This window comes from Bactrocera tryoni, chromosome 3 (genome assembly GCF_016617805.1).
Source record: "Bactrocera tryoni isolate S06 chromosome 3, CSIRO_BtryS06_freeze2, whole genome shotgun sequence".
In the NCBI taxonomy this organism is placed as follows: Eukaryota; Metazoa; Arthropoda; class Insecta; order Diptera; family Tephritidae; genus Bactrocera; species Bactrocera tryoni.
In genome coordinates, this window is record NC_052501.1 from 33226350 (window position 1) to 33245360 (window position 19011).

The 19011-nt window shown below is 38.2% G+C and overlaps 2 protein-coding genes across 5 annotated transcripts in view; both read left to right on the top strand.

Moving 5' to 3' along the window:
* Positions 1 to 6781: 6781 nt before the first annotated feature.
* LOC120770586 lies at positions 6782 to 10909 on the top strand. Of its 4 annotated transcripts, none has more exons than XM_040098170.1 (2): positions 6782 to 6872; positions 9513 to 10909. In XM_040098170.1, the coding sequence occupies exon 2, from the start codon at positions 10416 to 10418 to the stop codon at positions 10590 to 10592; it is 177 nt and encodes a 58-aa protein (XP_039954104.1). In that variant the 5' UTR covers positions 6782 to 6872; positions 9513 to 10415; the 3' UTR covers positions 10593 to 10909. The 4 variants fall into 4 exon arrangements, with proteins under 4 accessions (XP_039954104.1, XP_039954105.1, XP_039954102.1 ...); XM_040098171.1 differs by lacking the exon at positions 6782 to 6872 and adding an exon at positions 6898 to 7004; XM_040098168.1 differs by lacking the exon at positions 6782 to 6872 and adding an exon at positions 7049 to 7165 and having other exon boundaries at positions 9017 to 10909.
* The window catches only part of LOC120770584 (putative uncharacterized protein DDB_G0282133), a 47555-nt gene continuing 39161 nt past the window's right edge, over positions 10618 to 19011 (top strand). The window contains exon 1 of the mRNA XM_040098166.1: positions 10618 to 11591. Within this exon, the coding sequence (XP_039954100.1) occupies positions 11130 to 11591 (462 nt within the window). The 5' untranslated portion in view covers positions 10618 to 11129. The remainder of the gene's footprint in view (positions 11592 to 19011) is intronic.

Here is a 19011-nt window from a genome sequence, read left to right on the forward strand (position 1 = left end):
AGATCCTTCAACGAAGTGAAGGTCTTCCTCTTCCTCAGCTTCTCCCGGCGGGTACTGCGTCGAATACTTTCAGAGCTGGAGTGTTTTCGTCCATTCGCGTAGCTGATGTCTTTTAAGTCGCTAAACTATGTCAATGTCGTCGTGTATTTCTCACAGATCATCCTTCCATCGAATGCGATATTCGCCATGGCCAACACGCAAAGGGCCATAAATCTTTCGCAGAACCTTTCTCTCGAAAACTCGCAACGTCGACTCATCGGTTGTTGTCATCGTCCATGCCTCTGCATCATATAGCAGGATAGCAATAATGAGTGCCTTATAGAGTTTGGTTTTTGTTCGTCGAGAGAGCACTTTACTTCTCAATTGCCTACTTAGTCTGAAGTAGCGCCTGTTGGCAAGTGATATTCTGCGTTGGATTTCGAGGCTAACGTTGTTGTTGGTGTTGATGTTGGTTTCAAGATAGACGAAATTATCTACAACTTCGAAGTTATGACTGTCAGAAGTAACGTAGTTGCTTAGTCGCGAGTGCGACGACTGTTTGTTTGATGACAGGAAACATTTCGTCTTGGCCTCGTTCACCACCAGACCCATTTGTTTCGCTGCCTTATCTATTCCGGAGAAAGCGGAGCTAACGGCGCGGTTGTTAAGGTCAATGATATCAATATCATCAGCATACGCCAGCAGCTGTACAGTGTACACTCTTATAGATGGTTGTACCTTCTCGGTTTAGTTCTGCAGCTCGAATTACTTTCTCCACAAGTAGGTTGAAGAAGTCAAACAAAAGAGAGTCGCCTTGTCTGAAACCTTGTTGAGTATCGAACGCCTCGGAGAAGTCCTTCTCGATCCTGACGGAGCTTTTGGTGTTGCTCAACGTCAGCTTACACTGCCGTATTAGTTTTGCGGAGATACCAAAATCAGACAATGCGGGATAAAAGCAGCAGTTTGGATTTTATATAAAGCGCATAGCGCTCGCTCCCACTGGAATCCACAGTTTTTAATAAGCACATAGTGCTGAACTCATAATTTATATGTACATAGATGGCATATATGGTACATTGGCACAAGATATTGGAAGTGTTAAGCGTCGATGAAAGTGAGGTGCTGATTGAAGTATATTACCTAATCCTTACCCCAGTGGCGGATCCAGAGGGAAAATGGGGGAAATTTCACCCAATTGGATTAAATTAGTGAAACCTTCTCCACAATGTGAGTTTTCGGGCGACCATGGTTTAACAGAGCATGTTCGGCGGATTTCGGAGAAATAATCTTACAACATATTCAGCTTATTGATCATAGAAGACATAGTTAATGATTTGGTATTTCAAGGACGATGGTCGAAGACGATGTGTTTTGTGCAGTACTTTTAAAAATCAAGTAAGAACGGATTGGATATGCGGAACATGCAATATTCCACTATGTCTATTGAAAAATAAAACTTGCTTCCAAGAGTATCATAGAGTTGACAGCAGCGACGGCGGTCTATAATTTGGACCACGCGACTTTTCTGAATTAATACGACTTTTCTAAATTAATTTTTACGTTATATGTATTAAATAAAATGAATTTGATTGCAACGAACAATTTTTTTTCTTTTCGCAAAGGGGGTAGATTATTTCTGAAATCTTTGTGGCTCAAAAAGTTGAAGTATGTTACCTTAAGACCAAAAATTGCCCAAATACGAGTGACTCTGTTCAAGCCTCTAGGTATCGAATATGTGGACCCCAGTATCTATGACTTTTGACTGAAAATATCGCTCTGTGTATCAAAAATGGGTTGAATCGGGTCCATACTTCCGTGAGCCCCCATATATATATTTCCGAACTTCCTGGTGACTTTATATTGCATACTATATAGTTAGGCCAATATTTGAGTTATCTCAATGAAAATTACAGAACTTGTTTTACTCATAACAGCGTATCTTTGTGCCTAAAATAGATAAAATTGGGCGAAAGCTTAACCTAGCCCCCATATAACTAATATCAGGATTTTCGAACATCCGGCTGACCTTACACCTTAAGGTACATATATGCTTGGCTTTTATTCCTGCAAGTTGCAAGAGTATAAAATGTTATGTAAAGCATGAAATTTTCGCGTATTTGTCGGAAAAAAAGTTGTTCAAAGCTTTAAACAATTTTTGATGATCCAAATAAAAATGAGTTCCAACCAATGGTGGGAGGTCGGCGGCGACATGTTCCACGAGTAATAGTAAATTATGAGCTATTGAAAATAACCGATTTTGGACATTTTTTATTAATAACTAGCTGACTCCGCTGGCGATGTCCTGCGCGAGATTATGTGTTTTGAAATGTAAAAAGTTGGATTTACAGGTTTAGAAAATCATTTATTTGCGATTTTTTTAATGTGGCGCAACTTGTTAAACAACATTTTATGGTTTCTGTTCCGATGCGTAAATATACAGAGAAGATGGTTTTCCAAATCATGGCATTTCTAGATTTATGCGAATATCCTTATGTATGTATTGATTGTCATCGCAAATGCAATTTTCCCTGGAAACTGAATACGTTTTCACAATCAGTCGCGTTACATTACACAGTTTCGACGCATGACATTGCGAAACATAAGTAATAATGACAGATCCAAGAATTTAGAATTTCCACTGGATAATTCACGGCTTCGTCTTCATTGTCAAGATGATCGATCGAATTATATGAGCGCAAACCTTTCGGAATTTGACTTTGAATCTCCAGTTTAAGTCATTAACATCGGTATTTTCGGCAGCTAAAATTGCGCGTGCACTCAAGCAATTGTAGTTACGATAATTTGGCCAATGTTCGGATAAACATTCAATAGCTACCGAAGGTAGAAGCAATCGTCGTTTTTCGGGTGGATTGTATAAATTAGTCCTAATGCGTTAGTTGAGAACACACCTGGATGCCCATCTACTGCTTGGCCTTGCTTTCTGCGTAACCAATTCCATGTATAATATCAAGGCATTTCCGAATAGAGCAATGTTCTCGCAAAAGGAACTGCAAGTTAAGAAAAAACTTGTCAATGCCAATTTTGTTGTTGGCGGTGTTTCCATTGGCTGTACTGTAGTCTCTGGGTTGAAATACACCCTTTGCCCTTCTCCAAATGAACTGCGAGATGCACAACAGTAGGAAAACGTTCATGAATTGCAAAAAGTAAATATCTTACAAAACGCTTCATTGCAGTTCACGCATCGATCCATTTCATACATATTGATCTCATCTCGTTCAAGGCCAATAACCGCCATGTTGCTTTCTTTGGTGACGTACTTGTAACCGTATTTGATCGATTTCACCAAACTGCAATACTCAACATTGATATGAGTTTTGAGTGTGAATTATACAATATTGGCAAATATGGTACGATCTATGTGTTGTCAACTTTAATATTCACTCCTCTAAATTGAATCACGTGGATAGTGTTTCGTGTGTTTATTGTCAGTCATACAAACCCCGGTGCCCAAAATATGGTTATCTGTAGTACTAAATTCCAGCATAAGAAGATTCATCAAACTACCTAGCTGTCTCCGGATCGAAAAACTACCAACCAGATCGATCATGTTGTGATAGACGGAAGACACGTCTCCAGTGTTTTAAATGTGCGTGCGCTCCGAGGTCCTAACATCGATTCGGACCACTATCTTGTTGCAGCCAAGATTCGCACCCGCCTCTATGCAGCAAAAAACGCACGCCAAGAAACATAAGGGAGGTTCGACGTCGAGAAGCTGCAATCACAACAGACAGCCGACGGATTTTCTACTCGGCTTGCAGTCCTGCCCTCTGAGAGCACTCGTCAACAACTCGGTATAAGGGAACTGTGGGACGGCATTTCAAACTCCTTACGTTCAGCTGTAACCGAAACCATTGGTTTTCGGAAAGTGTAAAAGAACAGCTAGTACGACGAGGAGTGCCGTGTCGCAGCGGAGAGAAAACAGGCTGCCTACCTCGCAACGTTACGATCGACCACACCACGTGCGGGATGGCATAGATACCGAGAGTTGAAGAGGGAAGCGAGACGCATTTTCAGACAAAAAAGAAAGAGGTCGAAATGCGTGAGTATGAAGAGCTTGATAAGCTGGCCGACAGGGGTAATGCTCGAAAATTCTACGAAAAAATGCGGCAGCTTACAGAAGGTTTCAAGACCGGAGCACACTCTTGTAGAACCACCAAAAGTGTTCTAGTGACCGATGCCCAGAGTATACTTAAATTATGGAGGGAACACTTCTCCAGCCTGCTGAATGGCAGTGGACGCACAACGCCAGGAGAAGGCGAACCCGATTCCCCAATCGATGACGATGGAGCGGACGTTCCATTGCCCGACCATGAAGAAGTTCGAATAGCAATTACCCACCTGAAGAACAACCAAACGGGCGTGGGCCGATGGATTACCGGCCGAGCTATTCAAACACGGCGGCGAAGAACTAATAAGGAACATGCATCAGCTTCTTTGTAAAATATGGTCGGACGAAAGCATGCCCAACGATTGGAATTTAAGTGTGCTATGCCCAATCCATAAAAAAGGAGACCCCACAATCTGCGCCAACTACCGTGGGATTAGCCTCCTCAACATCGCATATAAGGTTCTATCGAGCATATTGTGTGAAAGATTAAAGCCCACCGTCAACAAACTGATTGGACCTTATCAGTGTGGCTTTAGACCTTGAAAATCAACAACCGACCAGATATTCACCATGCGCCAAATCTTGGAAAAGACCCGTGAAAGAAGAATCGACACACACCACCTCTTCGTCGATTTCAAAGCTGCTTTCGACAGCACGAAAAGAGCTGCCTTTATGCCGCGATGCCTGAATATGGTATCCCCGCAAAACTAATACGGCTGTGTAAGCTGACATTGAGCAACACCAAAAGCTTCGTCAGAATCGGGAAGGACCTCTCCGAGCCGTTCGATACCAAACGAGGTTTCAGACAAGGCGACTCCATATCGTGCGACTTCTTCAACCTGCTTCTGGAGAAAATAGTTCGAGCTGCAGAACTAAATAGAGAAGGTACCATCTTCTATAAGAGTGTACAGCTGCTGGCGTATGCCGATGATATTGATACCATCGGCCTCAACACCCGCGCCGTTAGTTCTGCTTTCTCCAGGCTGGACAAGGAACTTTGAAGTTGTAGATAATTTCGTCTATCTTGGAACCTGCGTAAACACCACCAACAATGTCAGCCTAGAAATCCAACGCAGGACAACTCTTGCGTACAGGTGCTACTTCGGACTTTGTAGGCAATTGAGAAGCAAAGTCCTCTATCGACAAACAAAAACCAAACTCTATAAGTCACTCATAATTCCCGTCCTGCTATATGGTGCAGAGGCTTGGACGATTTCAACAACTGATGAGTCGACGTTGCGAGTTTTCGAGAGAAAAGTTCTGCGAAAGATTTATGGTCCTTTGCGCGTTGGCCACGGCGAATATCGCATTCGATGGAACGATGAGCTGTACGAGATATACGACGACATTGACATAGTTCAGCGAATTAAAAGACAGCAGCTACTCTGGCTAGGTCATGTTGCCCGGATGGATGAAAACACTCCAGCTCTGAAAGTATTCGACGCAGTACCCGCCGGGGGAAGCAGAGGAAGAGGAAGACCTCTACTCCGTTGGAAGGACCAAGTGGAGAAGGACCTGGCTTCGATTGGAATATATAACTGGCGCCACGTAGCGAAAAGAAGAAACGATTGGCGCGCTGCTGTTAACTCGGCTATAATAGCGTAAGCGGTGTCTACGCCAATTATGAAGTAGATACAAACCAAAGTTGGATAGTGTTGTTTCAAGATAAAGTCGATCAAACATCGTAGCTGTTGTTTGAAAAGGCGTGCTGTGACATCGTGACGATCGCTTGCTAATTGACTGCGATCCATAATTCCACAAGTATGTCATCACATCCTGCGAGTACTCGTGCATGTGTTTTGGGCTGTCAATGTACGTTGATGGCAAGAAGAACGCCGACCGATATTAGGGCGACCTCTTCGTGGTATTGTAACTAATTTCAATCTGTAATTGACCACTTTGTATGAAACACACATAAAGTTTTCACTGAATAATTTTCAATAATTTACCTTTTGAATAGCCGAAATAAAGAAAGCAAACGACCGGAATCGAACGATTCAAATATTTTACAAATAAGTCAATAGGAAAACAAAACAAAAAAGTTTAAAAAAAAATGGTATGGAAAAGTCACATCTTGGAAATTTACGCTTGTAAATCTGTTAAAAATGAACATTTTCTGATATTTTTTACAAACCATCCTCATTGGTTGAGGTAATTTTTCAATTCATGCAACGGTTTAGTCAGACAAACCGCACAAAGCAGAAACTAATTTAATTAGTTTAATTTTATGTACGTTTGTAGCCAGAGATTTTTAGAATAAACATAAACGAATACGACAACGTTATCTGAATCAAAAAAGTAGAAATATTAATTTTCTCGTTATATACATACATGTATGTACTTGTATAATTACAATTTTGACCTCCTATGGTAGCAGTGCATTTCCCTACTGGGTTTCTATGTAAGTATCTGAATATATATATACATTCATAAGTGTATGTATGAAATGCATTCCCGGTGTTGGCATAACAACCTAATCACATACATACATACATATAAGTATATGAATATACATGCACATGGCAAGTAGGTAGAGCAAGTTATTTCGCTGACTAAAACCATTTGGTCAACCATGGCTCTAATTCTCGCTGAATGGTGAGAACAGCTTTTGGAAACCATAACTCGTACCATCTTATGCCGCATTCAGCGAAGTTAGTACGATTGTTACGATTGTAATTATAGCAAGTGTTATATTTTAGCGCTTCTGTTGCTTCCTTGAACCTCAATTGCCGGGACCTTTTTCAATAAAATTTATACCATAAGTGTAATATATAAAAGTTTGTGAACGTCTCTCAGCACGGGCGCTGTTTTTGCTTCTTCGAATTTTAATGATTTCGTTTTAACAATGTCTTCGAGCAAATATAATTGATATTAGATCAAAATTTAAATTAAACGTGTATGTTAATACATACATACAACATACATACATATATTTATATGAAACAAATGTTCGTAGTTTGGGGTTTCGCTATCAATTTGTGAGCAATATTCCTTTATTTGCTGAGCTAATGAGAAAACACAGTCGAGAACCAACTGTGAGTGCTCAGTTGTAGGTGTGTGAGTATCAGTCATGATTTTGTGGCTCTGAGCATTTCCATACTAGCGTATCTGTTGGCAATAACCAAAATGCCCAAGTTCTACGACAATAAGATCAGAACAAAACGATGTATGCAATAATAAAATATCAACAATTGATGTTTAACGAACAGCGTCGACTTTTATGTATCGTTGTACATAAGTATATTTACATATGTATATGTATATATACTTATATGTTTTTACTGAACTAACTATTGAACGAAGGAAAGCCAATTGTGCAACATTTGTTGATTGAAACGTGAAATCATCGTAATCCCACTCACAAGGCAAGATCTGTTAAACGCTATTATTTTATCAGACACAACGAAAATACAATGTATACTCGTATGTATTACATACATACACATACAAGTTCGTTGAAAAGTATTAAGCCAGTGACAAAAACATATAAGCTTACGTATATTGAAGTATGTAGATACTTATGTACATATGTATATGTTGATACGGACGTTAGTGAACTCTAGTTCGTGATCGGGGTGTGTATGGTGAATTTGAGAAATAGATGATCGTACAATTGTAAATAAGCATGTAATACTCACGTGGATGTGTACACCTAGTTTATGGAAAGGCATTGAAATACGTTCGTACAAACATTAACACGAATACAATAGGGGTATTCTCTTGCTCTTGCAAAGCCCTTGCACGGTGGTGCACCGGCACAACAACAAACACACGCAGAAAATTATTTGCAATGGCTGTTAAATATGTCAGACCAAAACCCATGTTTATTTTCGTGCAATGACACGTAAAAAAATAATTGCAACCTTGCGCTAGCTGTCATTTTACTTAAATACATGTTTTGACGTTAAATTGTTGAGGAAGCTAAATTTTAAATAGATTTTATAATTTATACAGTTTTTTTGTTACAGTTTTTTTGTTAAGAATGAATGCAGAAGGTGTGCCAATTCACAATAGCCATGTACAATAGTGATTTATAATAAATTGACCTAATCAGCCGTTCATATATCACTAGATTCTGCAATGAGTGCTCTCGTGCCCTTGTATATTTCGGTATAGGATTTTTGCAATCTGCAATCTTGCAAGGGCAAGAGAATCCCCCTAATATTTTACGAAGGCAAGACTGGCCGAATGAGGCTTGTATAATACTAAATTGTCAGAAAAAAATATTCCAAATTTAAGCACACACTCTTCTATTTAAGTACGTATATATTTGTTTACACCGAATGCAAAGGGAGGCGCGAAAGAGTAAGCGGTGTGTGAAGTGTGTGTGGATATGAAGCTCACCAACCTGCCAGCAAAGGTTACTTGAGCTCTCGATCTCTTCTACATCACAACGTACTCACTTACTCCCTGATTACTTTTCACACACTACTCATATAAATTTCCATACACACACACATACACTCAGTACATCTGCATACTTTTAAACGGTTTATTAAGATAAGTATCTGAACAAAAGAGACTCCACACTCCTGAATGCTAGTAACCGACCTCTTCCACGCTTATTTCCCATTCAATTAGCTATATCGAACTTATATACGGTTATTAGAATGTACATATGTGTGTAGTAAGTGACTGTCGGTGGTAGAGCCATCATCAGTAAGATTCATGAGTAAAATATCTATACATATATAAATACTTATGTATGTCGATACATGGAGACAACGCCAACAAAGCAACATTGATGACAATATGCATAAATGTGTGTACTACAAATGGACGTAAATACTTGTATGTACATACATATATACATATGTATGGATAGGTTAGCAATGAAATAAGCTTTTAGGTCGCAGTCATCAGTAGTTTTCGTTTTCGTTCTCGTTTTCATTTATTTTGTACTTGTAGTGAGTATCGAGCGAGCGCCACCAGTCGATCTGTCGGAGTCCGTGTTTGAATCGTCGCTAAAGCTGGATCTGTTGACAGAAACACAAGCAAGACCAGAATCATCACCATCGCTGAACTGATTGATTGGATACGGATTCTGCAGTTTCCCGCAAGCGACACAATTTCTCCCTGATCATTTTTGTTTTGACCTCGTGGACGAACGACGCGCGGTAGCGGTGGTGGTTGGATTCAGCCAAAAGTTCTACGAAAATGCTGGTCTCATTTCGCTGTGCGAAGCATTGCTTCGTTGTATTAAAATTGCTCCTTTAACGTGCTTAAACGTTCCATAGACGCTCACCGAAAACCCCAACTACGGAAAAAGATCACAACTAAAGACTCTAAATGATACAAGTTTGTTAGTGTTGCCTAAGTGGGTGTCCATTTTGTCGATATATATACGAGTATATCTGGAGAATGTGCGCGTAATTATAACAAACACTGGCGTTTTTCGTTTCAGGCGTGAACAAATTGAAATACACAGTCGGATCAATTAATAAGTACATTTTAATTCAAGCAAATCTGATTAAAACTTTAACAAATATTCTACGATAATAAATACGTGTGTGTTTACAGTGAGTGAATATTTATAGTTTGAGAAACTAGCTGAAACGTCATTAAAATCACGCTCTTACTAACTGGCCTAGCTCACAACGACAGCGTCAACAACTCAACAGCAAAAAGGAAAAACAATAACAACCATAAAAAAACAACAAAAAAGTGCAGAAGTGAACTTATCATATTAACAAATACAGTGTTGAATAAATAATACAAAGTTAAAAAGTTAAACACACATGAGCAGTGAACAAGATTACGATTGTGACATTGTATAGGAAAATCACCATACATCGCACACCAATTCGACTAGCGACTCTGTGTAGTGTCGAATTGTTAACAACACAAAAAACCCATTTCAGAAAGTAATCGAGTGTTGTGCGAATCGGAATAATTTAAGAAATACCACATTTTCGGAGAGCGTAATTTGTTTATTATTTTCCACAAATGATCATATTATCAGTCAAAAAATACTAAAAACAAGTAAAAACGTGGCACAATTAAAGTAGAAAATAAAGTTGATATATTCAATAAAGTGCAAATAAATTAATCTGAATAGTCTGTGTAATACTGTCGGACATCGAACGAAAACAGTCAAAGCACCATGATGAATTCGAGCATTTGACTAGACGCGATAAGCGCAACAACAAAGCCGATAGAAAGCTGGAGTGCTGCCTGATTAAACTGATAAATTGCTGCGAACGCGCACAGTGCGAAATCCACACGAACAATTATACTTGAGAATAAACTATACAAACAGAGTTTTCAACTTTTTCGATCGCGAAAACAAAACTTTGCCTTTCAATAAATGGAGAAGCCTAATCACAAAGAACTCCGATTCCATTCCAATGAGCACCAAGTGAGTTACATGTATCTGATAAACAAAATGCTGCTGAAAATCGAAAATACCCTACTTCGAAGCCATCGTCAACGTGAGACAACAGGAATAAAGGAGCTGTACAATTCCTTTTTCGTATTATTTTAAACATTTTAGCTGTGAAGCTTGCAAATTGTTTCACCAAAACAGCCTTCAGTGTCAAAGTAAAATATTTAGTCAACTAGTTCGTGTTACAAAGCTATATTCATTTTAACGATATTAAGGAGTTCAATATAAAATAGTAAATAAAATAACAGTAGAAATTAGTGTAAAGAAGCATACGGTTATTAGTAAAATCAAAGTGTAAATAGCTTCCCTGAATGTGAAAAATAAATATTGCAAGGTCCCTGTACCTCAAACTCTTAAAAATTTCAAAAATATGTGTTTATAGTACACACATTCTGAAGTCCGCCACCATTTTGCTACATCAACTTCATTAGGAAGATCTAAAGACAACTTCCTTGGTTGTCTTCCAAAATTCTAAACTAACAAAACGCGTCGGAAAGAAATAATAACAACGTACGTAAGTGAAAACATTTGTTCCGGGACTCTATTATTAAATTTCGGTAATTGAACATAAATATTGCGTTTTAATCGATCGTGTGGGTGCGTGTATTAACATCCTTGGCATATTTATAAAACCGAATGGCGCTTTCGCTGCTTTCACAACATCAGCAGCAGCCAAATTATTTCGATTTGCAAACATTATTTGATCCATATCCATTACAACAACATCAACAACAACACCCCCAATACCCCTATAATTATCACCAACAACAAGATTTGCAACTCCAGCAGCAACAACAGTACAATCACCAATTGCATATAGAGCAGCAGCAGCAGCAATTACATTTGCCGGCGCCCAAAAGCTCAGGAATCAACGATTCGACTTTGAAAGCCGATCCGACTACAGAACCAATAAGTTTTTGTTCAGATCAAATGGAATACCCCGCCAGCAATCTTCATCAGAATCATAATCATTATCAACAGCAGCAAAGTAGAAATAGTAACGAAAACATTAACCACACTAATAACACCAATATTAATAGCAGTATCGGCAATAACAGAAAGACCAGCAACATTACGCATAATAACAACAATAATCCAGTAAGTACCATTATCTCCGCCATAGTAGATAACAAAACAGTTCAACATTACATTATAGTGATGAACGATATTACCATTTTTCAATATCTGTGTTACCAGTGATTGCTATTTCTAAACCTTTGTGACTTTATATTGCTATTGTGATCTCAAATTTCGTGAAGATACCACGTCAAATGCCAAAGTTTCCCATGCCAGCACTAGATTCCGATCATTCAGTTTGTATGGCAGCTATATGCTATAGTTAACCGATCTGAACAATTTCTTCCGATATTACATTATTTCTATGAACAATAACTCATACTTGATTCCGTTCGTTCAGTTTGTATGGCAGCTATATGTTATAGTGGTCTGATATCGGCAGTATCGACAAATGAGCAGCTTCTCGAAGAGAAAATGACGTTTGCAAAATTTTAAAACGATATCTTAATAACTCAGGGACTAGTTCGTATATATGTATATAGACAGACGGACAGACGGACATGGGTAAATCGAACCAGCTCAACATACTGACAATTTGTAATATATACATATATACTTTATAGGGTCTCCGACGCTTCCTTCTGGGTGTTACAAACTTCGTTCGAACTTTATATACCCTGTTCAGGGTATAATTACCGGTAGTAAAATATCGATCATTAGTATTATATTATTAAACAGACATTTTTTAAGTTTTAAACATGAAATTAGTTTTCTGCTAATTTAAACATATAAGTTCTTTTTTTTTCTATATTGGCGTAGACACTGCTTACGTGATTAAAGCTGAGTTTATAACAGCGCGCCTGTCGTTCTTCTTCTTTGCTGTTTGGCGTCAATTGGAGATCCCAAGTGTAGCCAAGTCCTTCTCCACCTAGTTTTTCCAACGGTGGAAAAGTGGAGGTCTTCCTCTTCCTCTGCTTTTCCCGGCGGGTACTGCGTCTAATACTCTCAGAGCTGTTTCTTAATTCGCTGAACTATGTCAATGTCGTCGTATATCTCGTACAGGTTATCGTTCCGTTGCCAATACACAAAGACCATAAACCTTCCACACAATTTTTTCCTCGAAAACTCGAAACGCCGACTCAACATATGTTGTCATCGTCCATGCTCTGCACCATATAGCAGGAGGGGGATAATGAGGACTTTACTTCTCAATTATCTAATCAGTCCGAAGTAGCACCTGTTGGCAAAAGTGATTCTGCGTTGGATTTTAAGGCTGATATTGTTGTTGGTATTGATGCTGGTTCCAAGATAGACGAAATTATCTACAACTTCAAAGTTATGACTGTCAACAGTGACTTGCGAGCCAAGTCGCGAATGCGATGACTGTTTGTGTTTGGATGGCAGGAGATATTTCGTAGTGTTCTCGTTCACAACCAGACCCATACGCTTCGCTTCCTTATCCAGTCGGGAGAAAGCAGAACTAACGGCGCGGTTGTTGAGGCCAATGATATTAATATCATCGGTGTACGCTAGCAGCTGTACACTCTTATAGAAGATTGTGCCTTTTCTATTTAGCTCTGCAGCTCATATAATTTTCTCCAGCAATAGACTGGGAGTCTCCTTGTCTAAAATCTCACTTGGTATAGAACTGCTCTGAAAAGTCCTTTCCGGTTCTGGCGAAGCTTTTGGTGTTGCTCAGCGTTAGCTTACACAGGCGTTTTAGCTAAGCGAAGATACCAAGTTCAGAGATAGCGGAATAGAGGCTGTTCCTTTTCGTGCTGTCGAGGGTGAATTTAAAATTGACGAAAAGGTGGTGTGCGTCGATCTTCCTTTCATGGGGTTTTTCCAAGATTTTGTGCATGGTGACAATCTGTTCGATAGTAGATTTTCCAGGTCTAAAGCCACACTGATAAGGTCCAATCAGTTTGTTAACGGTGGGTTTCAGCCTTTCACACACTATGCTCGATAAAGCCTTATATGCGATATTAATGAAGCTTATCCCACGGTAGTTGGCGCAGATTTACAAAATTCCAATCGTCGGGCATGCTTTCCTCCGACCATACTCTACAAAGAAACTCATGAATGCTCCTTGTCAGTTCTTCGCCGCCGTATTTGAGTAGCTCGGCTGGCGATCCATCGGCACTGGTCTAAGGCCGGAAGTTTTGAGCTGCTTTAGCCATATGTAAAAAAACTTATTGTGAACACAATTTATATGTCCGCAGTCCTTGAAAAGTACCGTTATTAAAAAAACTAAATTCATGTAACACGACGCCTTAAATTGTCCAAAGAACTCCTAACTTAGCCGATTTCAGAAATGGCGCAAGATCTTGTAAACCGACGAGTCAACGGCGGTAAAGAGCTCCGTCGGTATAAGATGCCCCCTTATTACAGAGTAAGACACAGATTCACCACAAAAACTTTGAAGCATGCTGGTTCGAGTATCTTGGTTTGGGGCGGTTTTTTTAGAGGTGTAGACCAAGTTCACAAAATTTTTAAAATTATGGACCGAGGCGAATACGTGAATATAATGCAAAATATTATTTGTTTGCTGAAGAGGATATGCCGCTGAAATGGATATTACAGCAGAATAATGACCCGAAACACACCAATAGGGTAGCAAAGCAGTGGTTTCGGGTAAAGAAAATGAAGGTCATGGAATAGCTAGGCCAATCTCTTGACCTCAATTCCATCTAAAATCTCTAGACAAGCGTCAAAAAGTCGTGTGGGATGATAAACCTAAAAACAACAACGAATTATTGCCTGTAGTGCAGCAAGCAAGGAGCATGCCAGAATCTTGTAGATGCTAAGAAGAGGCGTCGTATTACTGTTATAAAAAATCATGGCCATGCTTCCAAGTACTAAGATCTCGCATAGATGAAACTACATAGTACATAAACCAATCTTTGTAGATAAACATATCTTACACCTACTCAAATAAAAATATTTGTATTAATAAACATAGCCTGGAAAATATGCTCCACTTTGCATTTCAATGATATTAAAACTGTTTAATATTTTGTATAACTCAAAGATACATATGTAAAACTCTAACATCCACTACTACATATTTTCCTGTCGCAACTGTATGTATATAGTATAATATAACATATATGTACAGTCTGTCGCAAAAGAAAGAGAACTTTTTAAATATAACTGTTTCTGGTGGCGCCACCTATTGGTGGGTATATGAAATAAAATGTATGATCTCTTGTGGACATTTCGTAAAAGACAATTGGATAACTACAATCGATGTTATCGATCAAAAAGTGACAGCAGCTTTTGGTCATCGGTCGTAAAATGCAAAGAGCAAATATTAAATTTTGTTTTAAACTTGGGAAAACGTTTACTGAAACATTTCAAATGATGAAAAAAGTTTATGGTGATCAGTGCCTATCGCATGAGTGGTTTAAGCGATTCCAAGAAGGTCGTGAGGACTTCTGTGACGTTCAGAAGTCGGTCGTCTTCAGAAGTCAAAAATAAAGACAATGCTGATTTGTTTTTACGATTCCGAGGGTATCGTACACCGAGAGTTCGTCCCACCTGGCCAAACGATTAATGCTGTGTTTTACCTTGGTGTTGTGAAGCGTCTTTTGTCACGCATTCGTCGTGCTCGACCACAATACCGTGAGGCAGGGTCCTGGCTCCTGTTGCACGATAATGCGCCGTGTCATCGGTCGACGCTTGTCACTGATTTTTTGACAAAAACTCCATATTAACCATTAATCACTCACCCTACTCACCTGATCTAGCACCCTGTGGTTTTTACCTATTTAGAAAACTTCATTTGCCCATGAAAGGACACTGGTTTCAGGACATTTCAGCTATCCAAAAGGCGACGACCGATATTCTCAAGAGCATTCCGAAAAATGACCTTAAACACTCATTTGAAATGCTAATTGACCGAGCTAAACGCTGTTTCGAAGCACAAGGAAACTACTTTGAATAAAAAAATATAACATTTGAAAAACATTAATTTTTTTGTTTTTTTTTTTTTAACAGGCGTGTTTCTTTTGCGACAGACCTTGTATATAAGTAAAGCCCCTGTAAACAGTTTTGGAGTGGGACAAACCCTATTTCCTATGAACTTAGGAGAGTATGCTGTATGAAGAATGTAGAGCACAGGGACGAGTACAGTGCCTTGTGGCAATGCAGCTCGAACAGGTTCAAAACCGACTCAACATCTCGGCGTCAATCGTACAACGTCAGATTGTGCAAGTAAGACTTTAGCAGCAAATAATAAGACATTCTAGTTTTTTCTTTAATTTGAATAATACAAGTATGTAGGTCTACAGGTAGACGCCAGACTTTGTCAAATGCTTGGCGGACATCAAGGAACACTGCTAAGCAGTGTTTATTTTTTCCATAACTTCTGTTATGAAGTGTTCTACCCTATTACATTGTTCAATGGTGCATGGTATTTTCTAAAGCCGAACTGATAATTCATAATAAGCTATTTGTCTTCCAACAGCGGCAAAAGCCTGCGTAAGATAATTCTAAGTATACTAATTAGTCGACAAGAATTAACCAGATTTTCAGGTTTTCCGGGTTTATCAATTAAAATAACCTTAGTACATATCCATTGCGTTGGGAAATGACAAAGTCTGAGCATTCCGTTAAAAAGCTTGATAATCATGTTGATTATGTTTTTGGGTAGCGCTTTAAGTTCAAAAGTATTTATTCTGCCATAACCTGGTGATTTTTTGTTTGCTAATGTTTTGATCTCCTTCTGCGTTTCGGCAGCCTCTATTTCAGCAATCGGAAATTCCATTTGACAATCAATATCCAAAAATTGCGACAGTGACATTGCTAGATTCATCACTAAGCTTGTAGGAGTATACGTGTTTTGGAGGTGTGTGGCAAGTACCTCAACTTTCTCTGCATTGGTCCTGCACCAACGGCCTCCGCTATACACTATAACATCAGACAATGAATGGAAAGTTCATTTGATTTTTTGTGATTGGTTCCTGAAAATTTTATTAGAACAGAAATTATTTTTCTATTTAAATTAATTATTATTTTCATGTAACTAGGTATAATGTTTTGGGAATGGGAATGTTACGTACTAAATTTGGTTGATCATTTCTATACATATATGTATGTATATAATCCTATATCTATCTCGCTTCCCTGCCAGCTAAAATTGATGAAAAAACTAGTGAAACACTAGGTTTTCAAACCCTCAAAAAAGTGGTGAGTTCGCCATAAGCCGTATGCAGATTCTAACCACTTTTCCCCTCACACGTACATATACATGTGATCTTACATCTCTGTTGCGCTCATTCAGCAGTGTCATATAAATTATATATGTAAAAATATAGTTGAACTGCTCTAATTACCCTTATCGTCAGCTGATGCAGGGTTGTATTTTTTGATTCTTACTTTTGAATATTCTTAAAATTTCAAACCTTTTTAATATTCAAATTATTAATTTTATTATTTTTTATACATGTTTATATAAAATTTATTATAATTAATATATTAAGTGTAACAATGTGTAAATAAAAATATATTTAATTTAAAAAAAATATTAACATCTGAAAAAATTTTGTAATGCAAATGGCTCGCAATTTTCCCTCGTTTTTTATTTCTCTTTTTGGGATATTCATTAACACTATTGACACTTATGTTTTCTCTTTCACACTCATTCAATAAGAACAAGAAATGAGATAACTACATTATCTACATTTTATTTTATTTGGGAAATTCGAAATGCATTAATTTAAGGATTTTAGACGACTTTTTTCCGATCGCGTAAAGGTTAAAAAACAAAAGAGTCCACACGTGTGCATTGGTGTTAGTAATTGAAGAAAATATGTGTAATTGTGTTGAAACTTATTCAAAAAGTGGTTAGGGCTGGCTGACAGGGTTAGTTTTAGGTGGTACATACAATCATTGCACAAAACTATTATACTCTGTAGCAACATGTTGCAAGAGTATAATAAATTCTAGTAAAAAGAAATCAATTATTTTCGTATTAAGTAAGTGGAAGCTTTTATTTAGTTCAAAAAGTTAGTTTTTTGAAATGTTTACATTAGTTTTGAAGTTAAGTTAGTCTGGCGAAGGAGTGAGTGGTTAGTGAGGCGAAGGAATACGCTTCCAATGCTCACGCTATCTTCCGGCGCGTACAGAATATTTTCTGCCGCTTTATTAGTCTAGAGAATGTAGCTTTAGCCTCCATGTTTTAATGATTTCGTCATGCTAACGACCTTCCAGTCGCTAGTCGGTACGTCCGGATACTGTCGTTGTAGTAGCCCCGGCGCATGTTCCGTGTTCACCATGCGAGGTATGGTTACCTTCGCTTTGGGCACCCACGGAATATTGATGTGGTCCACCACCCCTAGGTTTGCATCTTTCCGCTTCCCTTACCCAAGTTAGTGTCGGGTCGTCATTATACTTCAGAATTTAGACTCTACTAAGCCATCCTGTTCCATCAAATGGGTCTATGAGCGCGTCGGTGAATGTCGTTTCGCAATCTCATTCGACGTTGATGGTTTGTCTTCCAGCTTCTCGACTATGTCTATGCCTTTTTCCAGCATTATGATCTTCAAAGGGACTTGGGGAAAAACATCAGCAGTCGATGCCTGTAGGAGTCTAAAAGGAGTTTTTGACGACCTTACCATTACCTTACAAACAAAAGTACAAAAATCTTTTTATTAGATACCTACAGTTATCCAACTTTTTCCATAGGACTGCTAGTTTTACCGGAAATCGTGGTAAGCTGTTTTTAAAATAAAAAATTCAACCACCCCTTCCTTAACTTAACTCACAAACTACTTTTAATACAATTTGAAAATAAACAAGAACTTGTTTATTTGGAAATCTTCGATTCTTAAAAATTTTTTTTTTTAATATGATGGGCGTATGAAAGTTTGGACTTAGTGGATTTAGTTCACTGTGTCCCATATTATCTTGCTTTGTTTACCTCCTTCTGTTCGTAACTGTAACGTATTAAAGTGCGGTAACTGAAGATATGAATTGATTTCGTAGTTCTTCAGTCCTTCTTTGACCCCTCTAATAAAAAATTACATGTTTTTGTTTCTTTGGTGTATGGCTCTTAAACTAAAAAATTGAGAGAGTGCTGCGCACCTGAATGTTTAAATTAAATGATTTCAATTGATTTTTTATGAGTATCAAACTATTATTCGGTATTTTTATGCCCTGAACAGGTTATATAAAGTTTGCCACGATGTTTGTAAAGTATATACAGTGCGTTCAAAAAATAAAGTTTTCGTTTTTCAAAGTATAGGGAGCGTTTATTGGAAAATATGTTATAATTAGAGAACAATATATTTTCTTTTTTATATTATAGCTGACGTTTCTTCAATACTTGCATAATCCCCCAGGTTTTTATTATAGCGACTTCCAGATGTGTTATAGCACCCGAATGAAATATCTGTTTGATGTTAAATGTTTTCTTATTGGATTGGCGTCGGGTGACTGTTATGGCCAATCTAAAATAACAATATGGCTTTCTTGTTTTCATTGTATAAAGAGTCTGCTC

Bases quoted from the DNA above. Each gene is read 5' to 3' on its own strand.
- LOC120770586 (XM_040098170.1), top strand. From the start codon at position 10,416: ATGGAGAAGCCTAATCACAAAGAACTCCGATTCCATTCCAATGAGCAC.